At 41.6% G+C, this 25,708-nt stretch overlaps 2 protein-coding genes across 4 annotated transcripts; one reads left to right on the forward strand and one right to left on the reverse strand.

Annotated features, from left to right (window-relative positions):
- Positions 1-7,685: 7,685 nt before the first annotated feature.
- On the reverse strand, positions 7,686-10,100 carry LOC135538874 (cytosolic 5'-nucleotidase 1A-like). Of its 2 annotated transcripts, XM_064964761.1 has the most exons (7): positions 9,767-10,100; positions 9,528-9,650; positions 9,235-9,364; positions 9,019-9,141; positions 8,668-8,837; positions 8,117-8,416; positions 7,686-7,840 (listed from the first exon to the last, which is right to left on the reverse strand). In XM_064964761.1, the coding sequence occupies exons 1-6, from the start codon at positions 9,800-9,802 to the stop codon at positions 8,144-8,146; spliced, it is 855 nt and encodes a 284-aa protein (XP_064820833.1). In that variant the 5' UTR covers positions 9,803-10,100; the 3' UTR covers positions 7,686-7,840; positions 8,117-8,143. The 2 variants fall into 2 exon arrangements, with proteins under 2 accessions (XP_064820833.1, XP_064820832.1); XM_064964760.1 differs by lacking the exon at positions 7,686-7,840 and having other exon boundaries at positions 7,932-8,416.
- A 1,580-nt stretch (positions 10,101-11,680) lies between these two features.
- LOC135538873 (synaptotagmin-1-like) lies at positions 11,681-22,711 on the forward strand. Of its 2 annotated transcripts, XM_064964758.1 has the most exons (9): positions 11,689-11,766; positions 13,261-13,394; positions 13,939-14,108; positions 16,235-16,321; positions 17,042-17,209; positions 17,345-17,512; positions 17,685-17,802; positions 18,102-18,235; positions 21,458-22,711. In XM_064964758.1, exons 2-9 carry the CDS (start codon positions 13,283-13,285, stop codon positions 21,695-21,697), a joined length of 1,197 nt encoding a protein of 398 aa, XP_064820830.1. In that variant the 5' UTR covers positions 11,689-11,766; positions 13,261-13,282; the 3' UTR covers positions 21,698-22,711. The 2 variants fall into 2 exon arrangements, with proteins under 2 accessions (XP_064820831.1, XP_064820830.1); XM_064964759.1 differs by lacking the exon at positions 13,261-13,394 and having other exon boundaries at positions 11,681-11,766.
- The last annotated feature ends 2,997 nt before the right edge of the window (positions 22,712-25,708 follow it).

Raw genomic sequence — 25,708 nt, forward strand, 5'->3', positions numbered from 1 at the left:
TAATCAGAGGGGGAAGAGAGAACAGGTGTGAAAGAGTGAATGAGCTAGTTAGGGGGGATGTAGAACAGCTGAAGAATGAGAGACAGAGAAGGTAACCTAAAAAGACCAGCAGAGAGAGACAGAGTGAAGAGAAAGGACAGGAACAGACATAACAAGACATGACAGCCTATCCTTTCTTTGGATTGGTGGATACATCTCATTGTAATCATTTTTTGAATATTCGATGAGGTTGCTAACGTCAACCGCCTGTAGTCAATGGAGAGAGCTGCTACGCTACTAGCCTCATACAATGAATATGCATAGCCTTCTCGAGACAACATCAATAGAAAGTGTTTGTTCTCAAAGCTGCTGGGATGTCACATGCCCTACTTATATCAGTACACTTGTAACAAATTAAGCATTACAAAATTTATATTCAATCAAATAAACCTCATGTAGCAAATAAACCATACATTTTTTCGTTGAACAAATTTGACACTCTCATTGACCTCCATACAAAAACTCATTGATTGGTGGGCAAAACAATGAAAAAACGCCACCTGCTGGAGGGAGACAAATTTTCTGCTGAGTTGGGACTCTCTCTTCCCCTTCCTCGCTTGATCTACTAACAAGGTTGTATAGTGACGGAAGGCTGCCCTCAACTGGTCAAAGTGAGTCGTACATTGAGTTTATTCTACAAACTGCCTGTTCATGAAGGGACTTGTAATCTACTGTTGTTCTCCAGTCAGAGGTTAGACCCTTCAACTGATCTTGAAAGAGACAGTGGGGAGGCAGTTTCTCACAGTCAACCGTGTACTGTGAAACAACAGGGAAATGACAGCTAGATGTTTAACAACAGTAACCAGCTAACTCCCTCTCACAGTTTACATGCTTGAATGGCATTAGAATCTCTAGAGGGTTGTGAAATGGGTATTCAAGGACCTCTTTAAGGATCTACCTAAACGCAAAATCATTTTTACATTCTTGAATTTGGGAGATACAAGGATGTGGACATCAGAATGTAAAAAAATGAAGGATTATTGGGTGATTCTAGAAATGTAATATGTCATCTGTTCTGTCCTACTTTTTCCATGGTTCCAGGGCACAGATCCAACAGCCTTCTGCAGAGCGTTGATCTCAACATAGCGGCTGAGGATCAGGGAGGTGCCAGTGCCCACCACGACCTCACAGCCACCTTTACACAGTGTACGTCCCCAACACTAATTCTGCCAATGACACTCAACTATTTAGTTAGGGAAACAGAATATAGTAGAGCAGTTGTTTTTGATCATGCACATAAAGTTGATCTCTCAAGTGGGTGTGGGATGGGGGTAAAAACAGAAGCCTTTAGTCTTTATATAAAGGAAACTAGAGAGACAAATTGCACTTTGTGGGCCACAGATACTGAGGTCTGCATTGGGAAAGAGGTATTCTGACGTCAATGGAACAGAAGAGAGATCATATTGTGATATAGGGTAGAGCAAAAGGGATCAGCAAGGAAGATGTTTTTAAACTATATCATCTGTCAGTGGCAAAAATTAATTTCTCCTCCATTTCAAACTTACTGTGTATGTATCCTGGCTGAGATACACTTCCAGTCCATAATACATTGAATACTCTCTTCCATCCTTGACATATGTGCTGGACTTTGTTTCATTGTATGAATCCCTGCAATACAACATTTAATTTTTTTTATTTAACGAGGCAAGTCAGTTAAGAACAAATTCTTATATTCAATGCCGGCCTAGGAACAGTGGGTTAACTGCCAGAGCGACAGATTTGTACCTTGTCAGCTCAGGGGTTTGAACTTGCAACCTTCCGGTTACTAGTCCAATGCTCTAACCACTAGTCTACCCTGCTGCCCCACATTAAATGTCTCATCCGTTTGATATGGTGTTTTCTGAACAAACTAGCGAAGACATGAAGCTACAATTCTCATGTTTATTCACATCTTAGAATAAAAGGTGCTAAGTAGAACTATATAGGGTTCTTTGGTTTGTCCCCATAGGGCAGGGGTGTGTCATAGGGGAACCCATTTTGGTGGTATGTAGAACCCTTTGCAGAGGGTTCTACCGAGAATCCTCTATTTTGGTTTCTTCATAGAACCCCCTATAAATTATTCTATATAGAACCCTCTATGAATGGTTCTGCCTAGAACCCCCTATAAATGGTTCCCCTGAGAACATTTTTATCTTTGAAGGGTTCTTCGTAGAACCCTCTATGAACGGTTCCACCAGCCTTATTAGCCTTTATAATTAGACTTTTTATGACAATAACAATGGTTATTACTGCATTGCCGGAACTAGAAGCACAAGCATTTCGCTACACTCGCATTAACATCTGCTAACCGTGTGTATGTGACAAATAAAATTTGATTTGATTTGAAATATCATAATACATAATACATATATTTGAGGTCCTATTTATACCCTAACGCAGTGATGTTAGGAAACTCCAGGTTCCCAGGCTACATCAGACCTACATGTCACATGTGTAATTCCTATTGGAATCCAGCCAGAGTGAGGGCATCCAACAATTGGAATTAATCACCCTCAACCTGCATTCAGAATGACTACCAGTGAAAGGAAGATTGAGTAAGGACACTACCTAAATCATCTAAACATCTCAGTAACAGGTGTAAAAAATCCAACTACTAACAGATTGGATTATTTTAGAAAAATGTATGTTATTTATCTTTGTGTGTAGATTAATATTAATCAACAAATGAATGTACATGCAATAAGAAAGATATTGAAACAAACAATTCTGAAAATCAACCAGCACTAGAGTATGCTGGGAAATATAATAATGATGGGTGTGGTTCTGTGTTTTACTTTACACAGAGTAAATATGACAAAAGCACACTCAACGCTGGTTATGAACACTAACACTGTGGTTCTTTTACACCTGTGAGTGTCAAGTTAATTTAACTCCTGAATCAACACTATACATGTTACAGTGAAAAATCAACACTTGGTAAAACTGGCCAATTCGCTGTGTACCATACAATACACAGCTGGTTCACTTGTTCCCTTTTATACTCCTAGTCTCAGCTGAATAAAATCACAGAAAATAATCATTTGAAAGACAGAAATCCTGTCAAAAATATCCACTATGTCTACTGTTTATGTAAAATGATCAAGGGAATACCAGATACATTCACACATATTCACACACAGAGTTTAAAACATTCTCAAACCTTTTTTTACACTATCAGATGACTCACTCCTGATGTTAAAGTTCAAACACTGAGGTAAACACTAATGCTCGGTCACTATTTCAAATAAAGGAAAAAAAACACGATAAAAAAAGCTTATTCAGATTCAGAAAGGTTTTATGTACAACTCTTCTTACCTTCCAAATGATCTTTCTTGAGTTCCAAAGAATCATCAAATAATAATTTCTTCAAAAAAAACGGTTCTTAGGATGATACAAGTTCTAGGTAGAACCCTTTGCCTTACAAAGATCCCTCATCTCCCAAAAAAAGGGTTCTTCAGATAAAAACTGTTCTTGGTAGAACCCTATCCCTCTGCAAAGAACCCTTTTTGAATCATTTTTTTTCTAATAGTGAAGTATTGGCATGAATTATGTCACTCAGACAGGAAATCGGCCTTGAGTTTCAACTCTTTTAACTCTCTCTTTCTCTGAACCGTATATCAATTTACTCCAAACATCATGGCTATGTAAGATTTCTATAGTCTGAGAAAATGCTACACGTGTACAGTATATGATGAGCGACAGCACATGACATCAACGATGGAGGGTTTGATCCAGTATCCAAGGTCACCCTGAACATTTGAGGTGGGTTTTCCAGACTCTCCATAAAACTGAGCCTGGAAACACAATCATATTCAGGATGAACAAGAGATATCAAAACCAAATGCCTAATGGGTAAAGTATGACTTGAATTACTGTGCATAAGGCAGTTACTGTTACCTTAACTGTCCATAAGCTCAAAAATCATACTTCTCTCAAATGTTGTGCACACATTTGTTTAAATACCTGTTAGTGACCATTTCTCCGTTGTCAACAGCATGATCAAAACATTTTTTTTATGTAATTTGTCAAATGCGCAGGTCTAGACCTACAGTGAAATGCTTACTTACAAGCCCTTTACCAACAATGTGAATTTAAGAAAAAAAAAAAAAAAGAGAGATAAGAATAACAAATCATTTAAGAGCAGCAGTAAATAACAATAGCAGGGCTATATACAGGGGGTACCGATACAGAGTCAATGTGTCAATGTGCGGATGGCACTGGTGTCGAGGTAATTATGTGCATGCAGGTAGAGTTATTAAAGTGGCTATGCACAGACAACATCAGAGAGTAGCAGCAGCATCGAGGGTGGGGGGGGGGGTGCAAATAGTCTGAGTAGCCATTTGATTAGCTGTTCGGGAGTCTTATGGCTTGGGGCTAGAAGTTGTTTAGAAGCCTCTTGGACCTAGACTTGGCGCTCCGGTACCGCTTCCCCTACGGTAGCAGAGAGAACAATCTATGACTAGGGTGGCTGGAGTCTTTGACAATTTTTAGGGCCATCCGCTGACACTGCCTGGTATAGAGGTCCTGGATAGCTGGAAGCTAGGCCACGGTGATGTACTGGGCCGTACGCACTGCCCTCTGTAATGCATTGCAGTCGGAGTTTGAGAGGTTGACATACCAGGAAGTCATGCAATCCGTCAGGATGCTCTCGATGGTGCAGCTGTAAAACCTTATGAGGATCAGTCTCCTGAGGGGGAATAGGTTTTGTCGGGTGCTTGGACCATGTTAGTTTGTTGGTGATGTGTATGCCAAAGAACTTGAAGCTCTCAACCTGCTCCAGTACAGACCCGTCGATGAGAATGGGGAGTTCTCGGTCCTCCTTTTCCTGTAATCCACAATCATCTCCTTTGTCTTGATCACGTTGAGGGGGAGGTTATTGTCCTGTCACCACATGGTCAGGTCTCTGAACTCTTCCCTATAAGCTATCTCATCGTTGTCGGTGATCAGGCCTACCACTGTTGTATCATCTGCAAACTTAATGATGGTGTTGGAGTCGTGCCTGGCCGTGCAGTCATGAGTGAACAGGGAGTGCAGCAGGGGACTGAGCACGCACCCCTTACCACCTGGGGGTGGCCCGTCAGGAAGTCCAGGATCCAGCGGCAGAGGGAGGTGTTTATTCCCAAGGTCCTGAGAGTAGTGATGAGCTTTGAGGTCACTATGGTGTTGAACGCTGAACTGTAGTCAATGAATAGCATTCTCACATAGGTGTTCCTTTTGTCCAGGTGGGAAAGGGCAGTTTGGAGTGCATTAGAGATTGAATCATCTGTGGATCTGTTGGAGTGGTATGCAAATTGGAGTGGGTCTAGGGTTTCTGGGATAATGGTGTTGATGTGAGCCATGACCAGCTTTTCAAAACATTTCATGGTAACAGACGTGAGTGCTACGGGTCGGTAGTCATTTAGGCAGGTTACCTTGGTATTCTTGGGTACAGGGACTATGGTGGTCTGCTTGAAACATGTTGGTATTACAGAATCAGACAAAGAGAGGCTGAAAATGCCAGTGAAGACGCTTGCTAGTTGGTCAGCGCATGCGCTGAGTACACGTCCTGGTAATACGTCTGGCCCAGTGGCCTTGTGTATGTTGACCTGTTTAAAGGTCTTACTCACATTGGCTGCGGAGGCGTGATCACACAGTCGTGCGGAACAGCTGATGCTCTCATGCATGTTTCAGTGTTACTTCACTCAAAGCGAGCATAGAAGTTAATCAGCTTGTCTGGTAGGCTCGTGTCACTGGGCAGCTCTTGGCTGTGCTTCCATTTGTAGTCTGTAATAGTTTGCAAGCCGTGCACATCCGACGAGCATCGGAGCTGGTGTAGTACGATTCGATCTTCGTCTTGTATTGACGCTTTGCCTGTTTGATGGTTCGTCGGATTTCTTATAAGCTTCTGGGTTAGAGTCCCCGCTCCTTGAAAGCGGCAGCTCTACCCTTTAGCTCAGTACGCATGTTGCCTGTAGTCCATGGCTTCTGGTTGGCGTATGTACGACCACTTTTTTATAGACCGAGTCACTGGTGCTGGAATCAGGAGGATAGAGTTATGGTCAGATTTGCCAAATGGAGGGCGAGGGAGAGCTTTGTACGAGTCTCTGTGTGTGGATTCAAGGTGGTCTAGAATTGTTTTCCTTCTGGTTGCACATTTAACATGCTGATAGAAATGAGATAAAACTGATTTAAGTTTTCCTGCATTAAAGTTCCTGACCACTAGGAGTGCCGCCTCTGGATGAGCGTTTTCCTGTTCGCTTTTGTCGGAATACAGCTCACTGAGTGCGTTTTTAGTGCCAGCCTCGGTCTGTGGTGGTATGTAGACATCTGCAAACAGATGAATGAAAACTCTCTATAGATAAACTCTCTAGGTAGATAGTGTGGTCTACAGCTTATCATGAGATACTCTACCTCAGACGAGCTAATTCCTGAGACTTCCTTAGATATCTTGCACCAGCTATTGTTTACACATATGCATAGGCCCCCGCCTCGTGTCTTACCAGAGGCTGCTGCTCTGCCCTGCCGATAGAGTGTATAACCCACCAGCTGAAAGATAAGATATTTCAATTTTTAATGTCCCGTTGGTAGGATATACCTGCTTTCAGTTCATCCTATTTATTTTCCAGCGATTGAGCGGTAGCTCGCAGAACAGAAGGCAAGGGCAGATTAGCCACTCGTCACCTGATCCTCACAAGGCATCCGGACAGCTGATGAAACTGAGGAATATTTCCGCCTGTAATAAAGCTCTTGTGGGGAAAAACTAATTCTGATTGGCTATGCCTAAATCCCAAGTGGGTTGGCATATGCCCTCCCAAGCCCATCCATGGCTGTGCCCCTGTCCAGTCATGTGAAATCCATAGATTAGGGCCTAATGAATTTATTTAAATTGACTAATATGAAATGTAACTCAGAAAAATCTATGAAACTGTTGCATTTATATTTTGGTTCAGGATAGTTCCTTTGCTGGGCTCACCTTCATCGTGGTCAAAGGTGTTGCTGTAGGAATCAAGGAATAGATGACAGAAATCCCTTTCTGAGTCAAACATAGATTGCCTCAAGGTATTGAACTTTGTGAAAGGAAAACTGGATAGCAAAACAAACAGAAATGGTACACAGGATGCAATAAGTATCTCCTGTCAAGCCTTACGAACAGAAAAGGTCCTTAGACTACTAATAATGGTTCAAGCAGTATCATTTTACCATCATCTGCAGAAATCTTATCTTTGTCACTACGTAATTCATATATAATTACTGCATAATAAAGGCAATTTCCAGTTGCTAACCACAAATGACTAATGCATTTAATAGTACACTCCACTGATGTTTTATGAATTAACTAGTATTTTATTTGTATCCTTTATTTAATTACACAAGTCAGTTAAGAACAAATTCGTATTTACAATGACAGCCTACACTGGCCAAACAAGGGCCAATTGTGTGCCGCCCTATGGGGCTCCCAATCACGGCCGGATGTGAAACAGCCTGGATTCGAACCAGGGACTGTAACATATCTACTTTGTATCTTACTGTAAATGAGTGACTCAGACATCAAGCTGCTAATACACAGAGATTTCAATTCTTTATTTTTTAAATTTATTTATTTGTTTGTTGTTTATGCAAGTTCTGATGGCTTCTCTACCACTTCTGTGGTGTTCGACTGTAAAGGATCCATGCACTGGACACAGTCTCTCCTGAGAGGTGTTCATGCACATCATTGGTTACTTGTTGCTATTTACCTGTCATTCCTGTCACGCATCACATGACTTACCTGAGGCTAATTCACAGGTTCAAATATTGGAGTTATGGGCATTCTTATTTACGAAGGCTATATGCACCGCACCACCTGAGGAAAATTGTGTCAATCAGAATGCATTGTGTGTTGCTTGGAGTTTATTCAATTTATGTAGTTTGTAAAAAAAAATCAATAATCAAGATTAAAGGAATATTTAAATATTTATTTACACAACAATCTGTTCAAGCAGTTGGTTCATTGACATACTGAAGTTGGCAGCTGTTGTATGAATGATAAAAATGCTGGTGAGGTAAAATAAAACTCGAGACAAAAAGCATACAAGAAAGCTTCCATCCAAAAATGTAACAGAAAAATACCCAAACATACATCTTCTTCCCATCGGTCTGCCATCCATCACGACATTGCAGTGAACCCCTCCATGTGATACAGGCCATCGAGGCAGAGGATGTGCGGCCGTACCAAGTTAAGGATGGGGCTACGAGGGGCTCCGGCCAGGCAAAAGGCCTCATCCACAAGCAGTCCCCAGCCTCGTAGAGTCTTCAGGGCGCTGGCACACACATCCCTGGAGCTCCATACTGTCATCAGGCCGGTGCAGAGGGGGCTGCCCTCCAACCCAAACCTCCTCCTCATCTCTCCCATCAATATGGCAAACTCTTTCATGGAACCCTTGAGTACAAACAGCAATAATTTAATTTAGTGAAAGCGAGTAATTAATCCAACTCACATATAGTAAGTGCATTATCAATGGAAACCCATACAGTATTATATACACTGCTAAAACTAAAAGTGCTTTGCAGTTCTAAATAGATCCTTTTTGAAGGCCATGTGAAGTAAGCCATTGAACCCGTTTTGGTTCTACATAGTCATGTCTTCTAGAAGGATAGGACAGGTATGTTGTTATAGGACAACTACTGTACCTTTGCAGTTTTGAAGCCCTGCAGCTGGGTCTCGGTGAAGCCCTGTTCTCTTAAGCCGTGCAGCATCTCCTCTGAGGATCCAATCACGTCTCCCGAGAACACCACTTTGAGCTGATCCTCTGTCTGATGATGTGGGTCTGTCTGGCGGTACAGTAGGGCTGCTGGAACACCTGACGCAATGTCCAAAGAAACAGGGGAATTGAACAGTTGGTTTGAGGGAAAGATTGTGTGTGTGTGAGAGTGAGTGAGTGAGTGAGTGAGGGCAGTGTTTAATTAAAACCTTTACGATAACAAATGCTCACCAAATTAAGGTTAGTTTCTGAGTTAATGGAAGACTTCGAAACACCATACCTTTTTGTAAGGCCTTGCACACATCATTAGTATCCGTTGACAGGAACAGTTTCACGTTGTTTGATTGCAGGCTCTCAGTGGAATCCTCCTTGTTGCAGAAGCAAAATCTGCCAATATCAAGACCTTTTGGGGAGTTACAAGAAATACAAAATAGTGATTCATCTTACATACAGTACATACCCCTACTGTAGGCCTAATTCGGAGTGTATGCCGTACCATAATGTTTTGCACTGGCAATGATCCGTGAGTGTTTTTCTTCGCTGTCATTGGACAGCAGAATCACATCGAACAGCAATGTCTCATCGGAGTTCAAGGTCAGCAGTCTTTCATTCACTACCTGGATGGCCTGATGAGGATGAAAGCATACAAAACCATAGAAATATAGTAAGGCCAACTATATTTCTGTAAGACTGTAATTCCATTTCTATGTGCATAACACTTTTAAATGACACTTAGTAATACTGCTACCAGTGCATACATTATGGGTGCTTAAAACAATGAATATTCACCTTCATGAAAGAAAAAGCACCTCCCTTTCTCAAAGGTTCTGTTGCTCCATGGACTAGCTCAACTTCTGGGTCAAAGATTGCGTCTGATGACACTGCAACAACCACAGCCTGAGCTGCATCTCTCTAGAGACAGACATAAACATTCAACAGCAGTGCTCAAACATAGACGTATACAAGTCGTTTTTCTGTTGACGATTATGAAAATACAGTTTTGCCGCAGGATATCTGACATGTCTCACCTGCTTGACATCCGGGTTGCGCACCATTGAATCCATCTTGCTTGATAAAGCAGTTTGAAAGATAATAGTTTGAAAAATAATAACGCAAACACTCTCCAAACTCTAAGGTTTCTTCACCATGAAAACGAAAGTACAAAGCCAATTGACTTTCAGCAATACTTTAGAATGCATTTGGTCTTGCAAAATGGTCTATTTGAATAGGCTATAATGACGAACTTCCAAATATGTTGAACAGATTATGCAGAATAAAGAACCATTTGAAACCAGTAGCCTAAGAGTGCCTGCGAGTGCCGAAGCGAGTACCGTAAAATTGCCCTCCCTTTCTACAATGTTTTTCCGTAAAAAAAACCCATCTCAGATATTTATCCAATACTGCCACCTGCTGTACAGGAGTAGTAGGACTAGCGGAACTCCACAAATTGAGATTATGTTGTTTATTTGTCATGGCAACCATATTTATAAATTGCATATTTATAAAAACCAAGAGGACTCAAAAAAACTTGCAGCATAAATACAAAGTAGTCAGATGTGTGTAATTTGAATACAGGAACGTAATGGGATAAATATAGTTAATGAGATGATAGGAGAGGTGACTATTCACTCATGGAGGGACGGACAGTTGTCACTTTGCACAGTGGTGTAACAGAACCGTTGTTTATGCTAATTCATATGTAAATGAAAATGCTTCTGTTTACTCTTGCTTTCCCTCCAAGATGTTATTTGATACTATGCTATTACCCCATGTGTATAAAACATTTCCAGACTATTGCTCTATATCTTAGTCAATCGAATGTCTCTCCTCTTCTAATCCTGAGATGGAGCAAAGCATTCCAATGTTGTGTGACACACACACACACACACACACACACACACACACACACACACACACACACACACACACACACACACACATTGTGTGGTGTCACTGTGTGTACATGAGTTGTTGTAGTCACTGCCTCTGTTACATGTGTTAGGTCATACATCAAGCATACATACGTCCTACAGTGGAGGCTGGTGTGAGGAGTTACAGGAGGACCGGCTCATTGAAATGGCTGGAATAGAATAAATCGAACGGAATGTTTGACGTGTTTGATACCGTTCCGTCGATTCCATTCCAGTCATTACAATGAGCCCGTCCTCCTGTAGCTCCTCCCATCAGCCTCCACTGGTTTCCTACCGTACCTATCTACAAGTTGTAACAAAATAGAGGGAAGGGATGATTGGGATCAGCACACATCATTGGAATAACAAGTTCTGGAAACAAACGTATCTGTTATTATTGCACAAAAAGTTAAGTCAAGCAATATACCAGTGTAATATTTACCCATTTAAAAGAAACCCACTCAAACCTCTCCAAAATGTGCTTATCACGTGACTGTCTAACAGACATAATTTTTTTGAGTAATATAGTCAAAACCATGGGTGGTTCATTCTGGAAACGTCTTTGTCGTGTTACTCATTAGGTATACTGACACATGCATCAACTCTGTCAATAGATTACCTAAATGTGTGTTTGTAATGTGCAAACACTGTATGGCACAAGATTGAGTACTTAAACACTACAGAAAGATGTGTTTAAACCAGAATACACAGCTTATTGTGTTGTTTAATACTAGTAATACGCACACCTGAAACATAGGTTACTCAACATTTTAATTCTAAATGAAACTGTGATACTGTAGTTGGAACAATATTAAAGGCTACAGCCTAACTAAGTTGGCCTTTATCTACTTAGCGATGAACTAGGCAAAATGCATAATGGTATAATATTTATCTTCCCCATTTATTCACGTTTCTTCGCACTGAACATCACTTCATACAGAACGTTTATGGGCTGGTCCAGCCACTTTCAGACTTTCAGGGCAATGTGACTTCCTTCCGCTCATTTGTTGTTATCCTGTAACTCCCTGTTGCTGGAGAACTGCATGGAGGAAGGATAGAGTAATACAGTCTTCAAGTAGGCTACGGTAATAAGGATACAAACTGCACTGGTCCTGAAAGTGAGTGTTAACTCTGTGCTTACATATTCCTTTTCCTATATTGTAAAAGTTGATTCTGTCAGAATATAGGTATCTATTGATAATGTGTTTTTTTGGCATATTGTATGGTTGTTGGTTGTGTTCATGGGAACAAAGACTCAAGCTCTTGTGAGACAAGCTCTTGTGGTACTTTGTCTTTCTACTTTTGTTCTAACGCTCAAATAATGTGAACTGTATTTACTGCACGGCAAATTCTCCAGGGTTAAATAAACACTGAGAGTATTACATTTAACACTGTTCCAGTGTCTATACGGGTCCACACTTTTCAGTGTTAAATTAAACCACTGCTTAGTTTAAAGCCTTATTTGCATATTTCCCAAAGTGCTTTTCAATTAATTGTAGAGTTACCACCCATGACTGTATTGTTTACTGAAGGAGACATGTTTGCTGCATTCATTCAGTTTCAGTTGTGTGGACTTCACCAAGTGAGATCCTAAGTGAATATGTTGTCATTAAAATGTAATTCCTTAAAACAATATAATATGTATTTCATAAGGCCTTATTTTGAGGGCCTAATTTTAACCTAGTTTTAACCTCAAACTCATGGTTTACAGGCCACATCAGGTCTGCAAGTCACATTATGCTGGCCAGTGTGGGGTATCCAACATTTAGAATTTTTATTCACCCGCAACCTGCATTCAGAATGATTGCCAGGGCCAGGAAGACTAAGATATGAGACTACCAAAAGCATCTAAACTGGAACAACCATTTTAGTAATGGTGCAATAAATTAAGTAGCACATTGGTTTATCAATCAATCTATGTCCCTGCAAAAACATAGATATTGAAACAAACAATTTGAAAAATCAACCCACAAAAGAGCATTCTGGGATATATGATACTGATGGGTGTGGTTTTGGTTCAACACTGGTTGTTAACACCAACACGGGGGTTAACACCAATGAGTGTTAATTTAAAACTTACATTGTTAATTTAACTCCTGAATCAAATCTAGAAATGTTACACTGAAGAATCAACACGAGGTAATTCTGGCCAATTTGCCGTGTACATGTAAAGAAAAGTAATTCCCTGTGCTATGGCCATTTTGTCTCACATAATGTTATCAGGGTGTGCAGCACACCCTTTGTTGATGGGCTACTGCCTGTGTGGAGCTGTCAGCACTCAACTCTGCAGTTGTTTAACAATTGTTATGGCTAAGTAGCCGCTCTCTGTCACGGCAACCAAGTTTTTGCAAGCAGAGGCACAATGTTTTTAAAGAATGGATGTTAAGAAAGAATGGGTGGGGGCTTAACTTGAGTTTGAAAATAGTTTCAACATCAAAGCTATGAAAATGATTAGTGCTTTAAGTAACCAGAAGAGGCTGCTGTGGAGCAACAGTCCAATAGCTGTGTTAAAGTTGCAGTTGCTGTCAGCAGACACAGTAACAACCTGAGCTATGAATTACCCAAATTGCTTTTCCTCATATCCTGTTTTTGCTGTTTCCTTTTGATTCTAGGTCTCAGCTATTCACCCTATACATGTACCATGTTTCCTTAAACCCCATTAGCAAATGGCAAAATAACCCCTACCGCGACTTAATAACAAAGCTACTGCCAGCCCCACTAACGCCGCTGCTGCACAAGATTCACTGTAAGTAACCACCTAACTGCCCACACCTCTTCCACCACTACCCCACCCCCACCACATCTCTCCCTCCATCTATCTTTCCACCCCCTCTCTTCTTCTGACACTCCCCCTTCACACACACTCTGTCATGAGTGGGCACCCCTACGCTGCCCCCCATCTGTCCCACTTTCAACAGACATAGATGAGTAGAGCAGCCTGCCTGCCTGGGCACCTGTTCCTATGTGACATATCTAATTCCAAATTCCACTTCAAGTGCACATTTTTTAGCTCTCAATTTTCACTTGTTATATACGTTCATATCTCCTGCTGGCTGTGCTCTTTGCTGCATGATTCAGATGTGTGAGACTACTTGACTACACTGACTCCCAGGACTTGGCAGCTAGGGGCTGCTGCTGTCAAATAAATGCAGGCAAATGTTTTCAAAAAGCTCTCCATTTCAACTCGTTACAAGTCGATCTCTCCTTAATCTTGCTAGCTGTGCTCTTGCCTCATGCTTCAGAAGTGTGTCATAATGAGACAAACTGCTGTCTTTTTCTATCTCACGCAGTGCCAAGATGGGCCATTTACACCATCTTTGCCGTCATCGTCTTGCTGTTTTTGGTGTGTATTATTTGGGTCTTTGTGAAATACTGCTGCAAGAGCAAGAAAAAGAGAAAGAACAACCCGGACCATCAGATCAATCTACAAGGGGTGACTGGTTCTACGACTACATCGCTAGTAAGTAAAGGTAGTAGTAGTACTAGCTTGGTCTTTGTGGGATAACTCAGAGCGTCTGCTCCATTCTATCCATTTCTTCTTGCTTGGATTGGTCGCCGTTGTGGAGGAGTGAAGTAGAGGTGTAGCCTTAGCTCCTTATGTACAGTACCAGTCAAAGGTTCTACTCATTCAAGAGTTTCTCTTTATTTTTTTCACTATTTTCTACATTGTAGAATAATAGTGAAGGCATCAAAACTATGAAATAACACATATGGAATCATGTAGTATCCAAAAAAGTATTAAACACATCAAAATACTGTATATTTTAGATTCTTCAAAGTATCCACCCTTTGCCTTGATGACAGCTTTGCACACTCTTGGCATTCTCTCAGACAGCTTCATGAGGAATGTTTTTTCAACAGTCTTGAAGGAGTTCCCACATATGCTGCGCACTTCTTGGCTGCTTTTCCTTCATTCTGCGGTCCAACTCATCCTAAAGCAATTGGGTTGAGTTTGGGTGATTGTGGAGACCAGGTCATCTGATGCTACACCATCACTCTCCTTCTTGGTCAAATAGCCCTTACACAGCCTGGATGTGTGTTTTAGGTCATTGTCCTCTTGAAAACAAATGATAGTCCCACTAAGCGCAAACCAGATTGTAACGGTTCTCGTCTGGTGAAGGAGAAGCGGACCAAAATCCAATGTGGTATTTTTGAGACATGTTTAATAACGATGAAAACGAACAAATACAAAAACAACAAACGGACTGTGAAAAATCTATACAGCCTATCTGGTGACAACAAACACAGAGACAGGAACAATCACCCACGAAATACTCAAAGAATATGGCTGCCTAAATATGGTTCCCAATCAGAGACGATGATAAACACCTGCCTCGGATTGAGAACCACTCCAGACAGCCATGGACTATGCTAGATACCCCCACTAAACCACACACCCAATACCTAACAAAACCCCAAGACAAAACACACCACAATAAACCCATGTCACACCCTGGCCTGACCAAAAAAATAAAGACAAACACAATATATATCAACCAGGGCGTGACACTGATAGGATGGTGTATCGCTGCAGAATGCTGTGGTAGCCATGCTGGTTAAGTGTGCCTTGAATTCTAAATAAATCACAGACAGTGTCACCAACAAAGCACCCCCTACACCATCACACCTCCTCCTCCATGCTTCACGGTGGGAACCACACTTGCGGATATTATCCAAAAATATCAAATGTAGATTTATCAGACCAAATGACAGATTTCCACTGGTCTAATGTCCATTGTTCGTGCTTATTGGCCTAAGCAAGTCTCTTCTTCTTATTGGTGTCCTTTAGTAGTGGTTCCTTTGCAGCAATTCGATCATGAAGTCTCCTTTGAACAGTTGATGTTGAGATGTGAATGTTACTTGAACTCTGTGAAGTAAGGGCTGCAATCTGAGGTGGAGTTAAGTCTAATGAACTTATCCTCTGCAGCAGAGGTAACTCTGAGTCTTTCTTTCCTGTGGCGGTCCTCATGAGAGCCAGTTTCATCATAGTGCTTGACGGTCTTTGCGAGTGACTTTCATGTCTTAAAGTAATGATAGACTGTCGTTTCTCTTTGCCTAGTTGAGCTACTCTTGCCATAATATGGACTTGGTCTTTTACCAAATAGGGCAATCTTCTGTACACCACCCCTACCTTGTCACAACACAACTGATTGGCTCAAATGTATTAAGAAGGAAAGAAATTCCACAAATTCCCTTTAAAAAGGCACACCTGTTAATTGAAATGCATTCCAGGTAACTTCCTCATGAAGCTGGTTAAGAGAATGCCAATAGTGTGCTAAGCTGTCATCAAGGCAAAGGGTGGCTACTTTGAAGGTCAAATATAAAATCTATTTTGATTTGTTCAAGTCTTACTACATGATTTTGCTTACTACATTATTCCCTATGTGTTATTTCATAGTTTCATATGTCTTCACTTTTATTCTACAATGTAGGAAACAGGACAAATAAAGAAAAACCCTTGAATGCGTAGGTGTATCCAAACCTTTTACTGGCACTGTATGTTAGGATGGGCCACTGCTTGAGGGATTGTGTAGCCGATGAATGTGATTGGCTGGTTCGAGCTATGACAGTGTTCTTGATGGGCAGGTCCAACCTCCCTCGGATGATGCAAACTACGGCTCAGCTAAAAACCGTGGAAGACTACTCTACTCTCTGGAATACAAGGCACAAGAGGTTAGTTAGTCTTTTGAACTTGTAACTTTATCAAAACAACACAAGCCAACATCTCATTCCAAAATCATGGGCAATAATTTGGACTTAGTCCCCACTTTTTTGCTATAACAGCCTTTGCTCTTCTGGGAAGGCTTTCCACTAGATGCTGAAACATTGCTGCGGGAACTTGCTTCCATTCAGCCACAAGCGCATTAGTGAGGTCAGTCACTGATGTTGGGAGATTAGGCCTGGCTTGCAGAGAATGCGTTCTCGCAGAGAATCAACGCTTGGCATTGCTCATCGTGATCTTAGGCTTGTGTGTGGCTTCTTTGCCATGGAAACCCATTTCATGAAGCTTGTGATTAACAGTTCATGTGCTGACATTGCTTCCAGAAGCAGTTTGGAAGTTGGTAGTGAGTGTTGCAACCGAGGACAGACAATTTTTATACGCTTCAGCACTCAGCATTCCCGTTCTATGAGCTTGTGTGGCCTACCACTTCAACGGCTGTCCCGTTGTTGCTCCTAGAGGTTTCCACTTTACAATAACAGTATTTACAATTGACCGGGGCAGCCTTAACAGGGCATAAATTTGATGAACTGGCTTGTTGGAAAGGTAGACTTCAATGTGTCTTTATGTTTATACCGTAGAGCAATTGGACTTACAGTGATCTTGCATGTGTGTGTGGCCCTTTATCTTCCCCTACTGTCTTTGACTCTCCTGCCATCACTCATCCCCTGCAGCTGACAGTGGGGATTAAACAGGCTGCAGCACTGCCAGCTATGGACCTGGGAGGCACCTCTGACCCCTATGTTAAAGTCTACATCACCCCCAACAAGTCAAAGACATTCGAGACTAAGGTCTACAGGAAAACCCTTAACCCCATTTTCAATGAACACTTCACATTTGAGGTATTATATTGATATTCCTATTGTATGTTTTATATGTTTAAGAGATTTTTAGCCAGGCTATTGTTTCATACACAATGTTAGTGAGTCTGTGTCTCTGCCCCACTCTTCAATCTCATCTGACTGTCTTGTGTCCAGATTGACAAAGCTGAGCTCAATGAGTCCACCCTAGTCATGAAGGTGTTCGACTTCGATAGGTTCTCCAAACATGACATCATCGGGGAGCTGAGGCTGCAGCTCGGAACCATCGACTGGAATCATGTGATCGAGGAGTGGAAAAACCTTAGTGAACCCTCCAAGTCTGAGGTTAGGATGTGACTTGATTTTTGGACCGGTCATAATGCTGATACAAATACAGGAAGCAAGATGTGTAATTGTAGTCTACCTCAACCTAATTTTCCTTGAGATAATATTGGCTTACATACTGTATTTCCACCTGGTTGTTCATATTGTTTCTGGTTACCTTCTGTGATTACAGGATATCATTCTGGGGGAGATCTGCTTCTCATTGCGTTACGTCCCGACCACCAGCAAACTGACTGTTGTCATCCTGGAGGCCAAGAACCTAAAGAGTATGGATTTAGGGGGCTCATCAGGTAGGTCCAAGCCCTGGCTCTCTGAGAGGAAGACTGAATGGTTGTTTTTGTGAAGAGTTATGATTAGCCTGGAATCCAGACCGGTTTTGTGCTGAAATTCCACTCCTTGTACAAATCGTCACATGCCAAACATATAACATGGAGTAACAAGGAGTGGACTGTTACAAAACAGGTCTGGATTCCAGGCTAAATTATGAATATTACAAATAATACTACAGGATTATTGTGGCCAGTTTCGATTATTACAAATAATACTGGATGCTCAAACTACATTCTACTGTCATTCATGTACACTGTAGATCCCTATGTAAAAGTACAGCTAGCTCTGGACAAGAAGAAGTGGAAGAGAAAGAAGACATCTGTTAAAAAGTGCACACAAAATCCCTACTTCAACGAATCTTTTACATTTGTGGTGTCATTTGAACAAATTCAAGTAAGTATGATCGTATCTCAGAATATGGCTAAGATGAGGCATTTTTGGCTCTCATTTATACGGTAATTTATGGTATTATCAACAGTTAAATACTCAGAAACGTTTTACCGAAGCATACTGTAAATGATGGTGCATTGTGGGAAAATGTTATAGGCTGGGACATAATTGCTGTATTTAGAATGGAATTCCATTCCACCCCATAGAATACAGTACTGTACTGTACCTTTGGAGGGTCAAAAACCTTTTGACCACCAGTGGGTGCATGGTATTGCTGTTTCTGGCTCATTATTCTATTTTGAGTTGTGCCTTGTAAGAGGCTAACCTCTTGCACCCATAAGTGAGAATGCTGTACCAATTCTGCTCATATGTGGTTATGGTGCCCCATCAATTTCTAATGTATAGGGGTCAGATTGGAGTTGCAGCAAGTCTTAAACCTTAAAAGGGGGCTGAACTTCCTGTTTGAGCCTCGGTTTCAATTCTCCTCATTATGTAATTCGACTGAGAACGAGATTTGTGTCTTGGAGGAGTGCTTTGATATGTGTATCTCTGATGTGGGTATCTCGTGACAAGCGTCTGTTCTTTCACTCTGCAAAACAGTGCACAGTTACAGTCACTCACACTTCCAGATAACTTGAAACAGTTTAACCAGGTCTTGTGTTTGGAAGTAGCCTAGACTAGCTAGCAAACTAGCCAACTTCTTTAGCCGGCTGGTGTGCGACCTGTGGAAAAATTGGTTTGACTTTGGATTGCCTATCTGTGGGGATAGTTGACTGACTAACACAGGAGGTTGGTGGTACCTTAAATGGGGAGGACGGGCTCATAGTAATGGCTGGAATGGAGTCAATGGAATGGTATCGAACTCATCAAACACATGGTTTCCATGTGTTTGATACCATTCCCTTCACTACATTCCAGCCATTATTATGAGCAGTCCTCCCATCAACAGCCTCCTGTGGTCCCTAACTTACCCATAGGGATATTGAATGTCAAACCAAATTGACCATGGGCATTCATGATCGGGACTGGTGCAGCTGCGCTCCGAATTGACGATTACTTAGGTGCTGCCAGCTATGGGCATGTGGGCACGACTGAAATAAATGAAACCCAAGGAAAACACCACTGAATAACGTATGGTGACATTTAGTTTTTCCTGTCGTAACACATTGTGGTTTGACCGGTACCCCTCATTCCGTGACATACACTTTTTTTCAAATTATCTCAAAAATCTGTATTTTAGACGATACTGACTTTATGACCAAAATTATCCTATTTACACTTTGTGGTATATTGTCACACTAGAATAAATGTTGCTGACTAATATTATTGCCACATAGGCCGTTATTGCCTTCAGTTGCTCTTTAAGTGTTTGAGCATTTTGTCATTTCCTTTTGGTCCGTTTTGCAGTAACTGCAACTGCATTTTGGAAGCCTATAAAAGGTCCAATCCATCTGTTTTTATGTCAATATCAAATCATTTCTGGGAAACAATTGTGTGCCTTACTGTGATTGTTAAAAATTAAAATGGTAAAAAAAGACAGAACAATAGCTTCTTAGCAAATAGCAATTTCTCAAGCAAGAATTATGCGAGAACTGTCTGGGAGTGGCCTGAGTGGGGAGTGGAAAACTGAAAACCAGCTGTTATTGCCAGAGGGGTTTGGAACTTTGTTTCTTATTGGTCTATCAACTTATTTACCACCTGGTGATGTCACTATGCAAGACAAAACTCCCTCCCACCAAAACAAGTGGAAATTTTCTGGCTGGTCTTTTCAATCAGGTTTTACACTAAAAGGGCATCATCATAATTTTCACGATTTCACAGTATTATTCCAACCTAGTTAGGAAATATATACAAAACACAGAAAAAGTGTTTGACTGCACTGTTTGAGTTCGAGTTTGAGTTTATTTTTATTTTTACAGGGATCGTGCACATTAATCAACGTTTCAGTTAAAGTGCCGGTTTTAGCCAGCTGGCTAATTTTCAACCGCAGTCCCTGGGCAGGTTATTAAAAACAATGACAATATAGACAATAGCAACATAGAACAAGCAAGACATAGCAACATAGGACAAGCAAGACGTAGCATACAGACAGAGCAACATAGAGCAAAAAGCAGCAAGACAAAATTCATAAAAGCAACAAAGTGTTTCCACACCTACCTTTAAGGCCTCTGGAAGTACAAGTGATATAAAACACAAACATTCATTAATATGCTGCAATGTTTAACACTTTACCTAGCAACCAACCTGCTTGTACCAATCCCTTACAATTACAGTAAAATACTGTGAAATACAAACCCCTCCCTTCAATGAATTTCATTCATTCTTTCATTCCTTCAGATTACGGTAACATGTACTTTTTTCTACAGTAAAGTACAGTCAAATTTACAGTATTGTGCCGTATGTCTATCACAGTACTTGGTTTGATTATTTATTTATAGTAGAGTAGGTGTATTGTAATATGAAATATAGAATTTTACTTGCCACTGAGCTGCCTGTAAATTACTGTCAAATTAACAGCAACCCCTTTACAGTGCGATATAAACAAATACATTTTTAAAGAATATAACATAAAAATGCCTTGAGCTGAGTTCCACTGTTGTACCCCATCAGAACCCAAAATACAATGAGTAAACAAAATATGAGTATTGAGTTTCACCCCCTTTTTCCCTCAGAACAGCCTCAATTAATCAGGGCATGAACTCTACAAGGTGTCGAAAGCGTTCCATAGTGATGCTGGCCCATGTTTACTCCAATGCTTCCCACACTTGTGTCAAGTTGGCTGGATGTCCTTTGGGTAGTGGACCATTCGTGATACACACGTGAAACTGTTTTAAAAAACTAGCAGCGTTGCACTTCTTTACACACTTAAACCTGGATTCACCTGGTCAGTATATGTCACGGAAAGACCAGGTGTTCGTAATGTTTTGTACACAGTGTATAAGCTTGTTTTACTTCACAATTTGTAAACGATTTAATTGTAAACAAACACTGTATAGCATCAAAGCATGGTTAAACTATCATTTTGGTATATTGGATGGTCAGTCCTTGCATCCATAGCTCTGTCTATAAATTTGAGAGTGGTTATATATTTTCAACCCCATTCCTCAGCTGTTAACCAAAACCAATATTGTTTGTACTGCTGATTGCCCCTTTAAACAAAAAGGTAATGGGACCTCCTATGTAGTACAGTTTGCAGTGACTGTTGTCTGCTATTGCTCCCTCCAGAGGCTTCAGCTGGTGATTTCCGTGTGGGACCATGACAAGTTTACCAGGAACGATGCTATTGGGAAGATCTTCCTGGGTTGTGATGCTACAGGGAACCAGCAGAGGCACTGGGCAGACATGCTGTCCAACCCCCGTAAGCCTGTGGCCCAGTGGCACAACCTGTTTTCCAGTGAACAGGTGGACTCCATTCTCGAACTCAAACACTCAGTCAGGATCCCCTTCATTAATAAGAACTTTTGAGAAAACTTAGACTTGCTTTCCAGAATCATGGCACTCCAGCGACCATGGGAAGAGGCTAGAAATAACCAACTTCCGTCCTCTGCTTCACTTAGCTAATAGCAGCTTGGAGGCTCGAGCACTTTTAAACGCTGATAAAATAATCCAATATGCATGCTGGACATCCAGATTTAAATAGTTGCAATTTTTATAGACATGTTATGAAATACATACGTGATAGATTATTTTCCTATTCTTAACTGGACCTATCTATTTTCTATGTAGCCCATTGTTTATTGGTTTTATACTCAAGTTGAATATAGCATTACAGTCAAACCTAAATGCTGCACAGACAGTACGACTAGCATACAAAAAGACTCCATGGCCTGGGAGAGCATACTGTAGGCCCACCCACTTGGGAGCGAGGCACACACGCTGGGAAGTCAGGCCCAGCCAATCAGATTAGTTTTTCCCAACAAAAGGGCTTTATTATTCATCAGCTGTCCTGGTGGCTGGACTCCGATGATCCCGCAGGTAAAGCAGCCGAATGTATGGAGGTCCTGGGCTGGTGCGTTACACCAGGTCTGCGGTTGTGAGGCCAGTTGAATGTACCGCCAAAAAACTTATGGTAGAGAAATTTACATAAAATTCTCTGGCAACAACTCTGGTGGACATTCCTGCAGTCAGCATGCCAATTGCACGCTCCCTCAAATTTTGTGGCATTGTGTTGTGTGACAAAACTGCACATTCTAGAATGGCCTTTTATTGTCCCCAGCACAAGATGCAGCTGTTTAATCAGCTTCTTGATATGCCACACTTGTCAGGTAGATGGATTATCTTGGAAAAAAGGAGAAATTATTACAAACAGGGATGTAAAGACGTGTGCACAAAATTTGAGAGAAGCAAGATTTTTGTGCATATGGAACATTTCTGGGATCTTTGATTTCAGCTCATGAAACAACGGACAAATACTTTACATGTTGTATGTACACTCTTAATTGATGGAAATATGCAATAAATCCATGTATGGCTTCTCATTTCCACAACCGTCTAATTGACTGTGTCTGATTGAATTTCAGGTGATAATATCATGTGCCTTACCGTGGCTCAATTAACCTAAGTTCAGCAGGCTCCTCTCTCCCAAGTGACACAGGGTTGGGCCAATGGGAAATCAGGGAGCCACAGCAGTGTCAGCCTATAGGACCTTATGATACCTCATTAACAGGGATGAAAACAACAGATCAAGGGCTTGGAGTCTCAGCCAGAGATGGTTTATAATGTTAATACCGACTTTGTCTCAGTGTCATCACTGGGATATTGCTTACATCTCTCACCGGTAGTCTGGTGTAAACACATTAAATGGTATGACATAAGTAAATACATTTATTTTATAATTTGAGGGCATGTGGTCAGACATATCCTCAATACAAATAATATTGAAACACATTTTGCAATATTGCAACAAATATGAAAGCTTGGGTGTAACTCAGAAAGGTTTTGACTTTAAATGACGGTACTTTATTTGACCCTGATTGTAGTCATGCTAGGATTCACAGAGTCGGTCGGACAGTCGAAGTCAAAGAAGAAGGAATGACTGGGGTGGCAGGGTAGCCTAGTGTTTAGAGTGTTGGACTAGTAACCGAAAGGTTGCAAGTTCAAATCCCCAAGCTGACAAGGTACAAATCTGTTGTTCTGCCCCTGAACAGGCAGTTAACCCACTGTTCCTAGGCCATCATTGAAAATTAGAATTTGTTCTTAACTGACTTGCCTAGTAAAAAAAAGAGGAAATATAAGGATTTAAAGAAAATGTCCTCAATTTCCAAATGTTTTTTTATTGGAAATCAAATGGAGTTTCTACCGTTTACATTTCAAAGGGTTCGTTGGATATCAAATCGATTTTTTTTCTGAATCCTCTGAATGATTCTGGTGAATTGTTGCTACTTTCTGGAAAGAGATGAATGGATAACAAGTGTGTGTGAGTGCAGAACTGCAGATGTGTTCCCAGAACCTGAGTATCTAAGTGATCCAGCATCAGAGCCAAAACCAAAGGTTTTTCTGTCTATTCAGTCAGCTCTGATCCTTTTTCTGATCCGCTCTGGCCCATCCATGTTCACGGTCCTTTGACACATGGCCTCCCGTTGGGTGACCTGGCCTGTGGTAAGCCTCCCAAAGGCTGGGCACAGTTACATCAAAGAACCATGAAACCTCTGTTTTCTGATCGTGACTACGGGCCTAATCAATGAACCATGGATGGCATACTCACTGGTAAAGTATCAGATACATCACATGACACCAAGAGCCATTTGACATGAGGCCAATGGACAGAAAACAAGCACATTATCTGTCAATGGGGCTCCATCTAATTCATAATGTTGGAGTTAGTTGCCCAAGCCACGCTGCACGCTCAATGTCTTTGAAGTCTGTTTGTTGTCAATGTTTTTGTAACTGGCGAGGGTGGAGAGAGAAAGGCCTTTGGGGGGCAGGTGTCTTGACAACAGGCAGGTGGGGCCTTCCCTGTTCGGCTGGCGATGTTCTTATCAACGCACATCATGCACCTGAAAATGAAGAGCCGAGGAGATTAAGGAGGCTCTTTGAAATGTAAAATATGCCCACCCATTCTGTTGATGTTGTGTGTCTGTCTTCATGCAATCATAAGCGTCCAACACTGCACCAACACTTCGTTCACACCGACACCGCAAATGCCCTGGACATTTCACAACGGCACCTCAGTCATGATATGTGTCAGTAAATGTGCAGTATGACACAATGCTGACGGACTCTTCTGTCATTAATACAATAAATACCTTTTGAGTTGACCTATTGGTATCAAATACATCGAGCACATGGTTTCCATTGCATTCAACCCGTTCCAGCCATTATTATGAGCCGTCCTCCCCTTAGCAGCCTCCACTGGTTTCAAGGACGTAATTACAACATCTGGCCTGTACTCTCTCCCTATCCCACACCCTATCGCTCGAGTTCCCTCTGTCCTCCATAGGCTATTATATCTATTATATCTCTACGGGCTATGTGCTCAGCTCCTCGGTATACAGCAGGATGACATTTACATTACATTTAAGTCATTTAGCAGACGCTCTTATCCAGAGCGACTTACAAATTGGTGAATTCACCTTTTGACATCCAGTGGAACAGCCACTTTACAATAGTGCATCTAAATCATTAAGGGGGGGTGGTGAGAAGGATTACTTATCCTATCCTAGGTATTCCTTGAAGAGGTGGGGTTTCAGGTGTCTCCGGAAGGTGGTGATTGACTCCGCTGTCCTGGCGTCGTGAGGGAGTTTGTTCCACCATTGGGGGGCCAGAGCAGCGAACAGTTTTGACTGGGCTGAGCGGGAACTGTACTTCCTCAATGGTAGGGAGGCGAGCAGGCCAGAGGTGGATGAACGCAGTGCCCTTGCTTGGGTGTAGGGCCTGATCAGAGCCTGGAGGTACTGCGGTGCCGTTCCCCTCACAGATCCGTAGGCAAGCACCATGGTCTTGTAGCGGATGCGAGCTTCAACTGGAAGCCAGTGGAGAGAGCGGAGGAGCGGGGTGACGTGAGAGAACTTGGGAAGGTTGAACACCAGACGGGCTGCGGCGTTCTGGATGAGTTGTAGGGGTTTAATGGCACAGGCAGGGAGCCCAGCCAACAGCGAGTTGCAGTAATCCAGACGGGAGATGACAAGTGCCTGGATTAGGACCTGCGCCGCTTCCTGTGAAGCGTAGGACTAGCGTTTCCAGGATACCTGGAGTGCTGCTAAGCTGTCCAATTAAAGCGTGCCTTGAAATCATTGCCTCCTAAGTGAATGATTGCTCTTAGTGAGGATTTGCTTCTTGCAGATTTCAACCAGTGCATGATAAGAAGGATCCCTTGTCATTTCAGAGACGAGAATCCAACTAATTCATAGGCTACCACTACACATGGTGAGTGTTTAAACATTTTTGAATGCGAATTAGGAATGCAACTGATTAAAGGAACAGATCGGTGATAATATGCTGTTCAATCGACATTTAATGTAATGATATGCTCATCTG

The sequence above is a fragment of the Oncorhynchus masou genome, unplaced genomic scaffold, assembly GCF_036934945.1.
Source record: "Oncorhynchus masou masou isolate Uvic2021 unplaced genomic scaffold, UVic_Omas_1.1 unplaced_scaffold_2398, whole genome shotgun sequence".
NCBI lineage: Eukaryota > Metazoa > Chordata > Actinopteri > Salmoniformes > Salmonidae > Oncorhynchus > Oncorhynchus masou.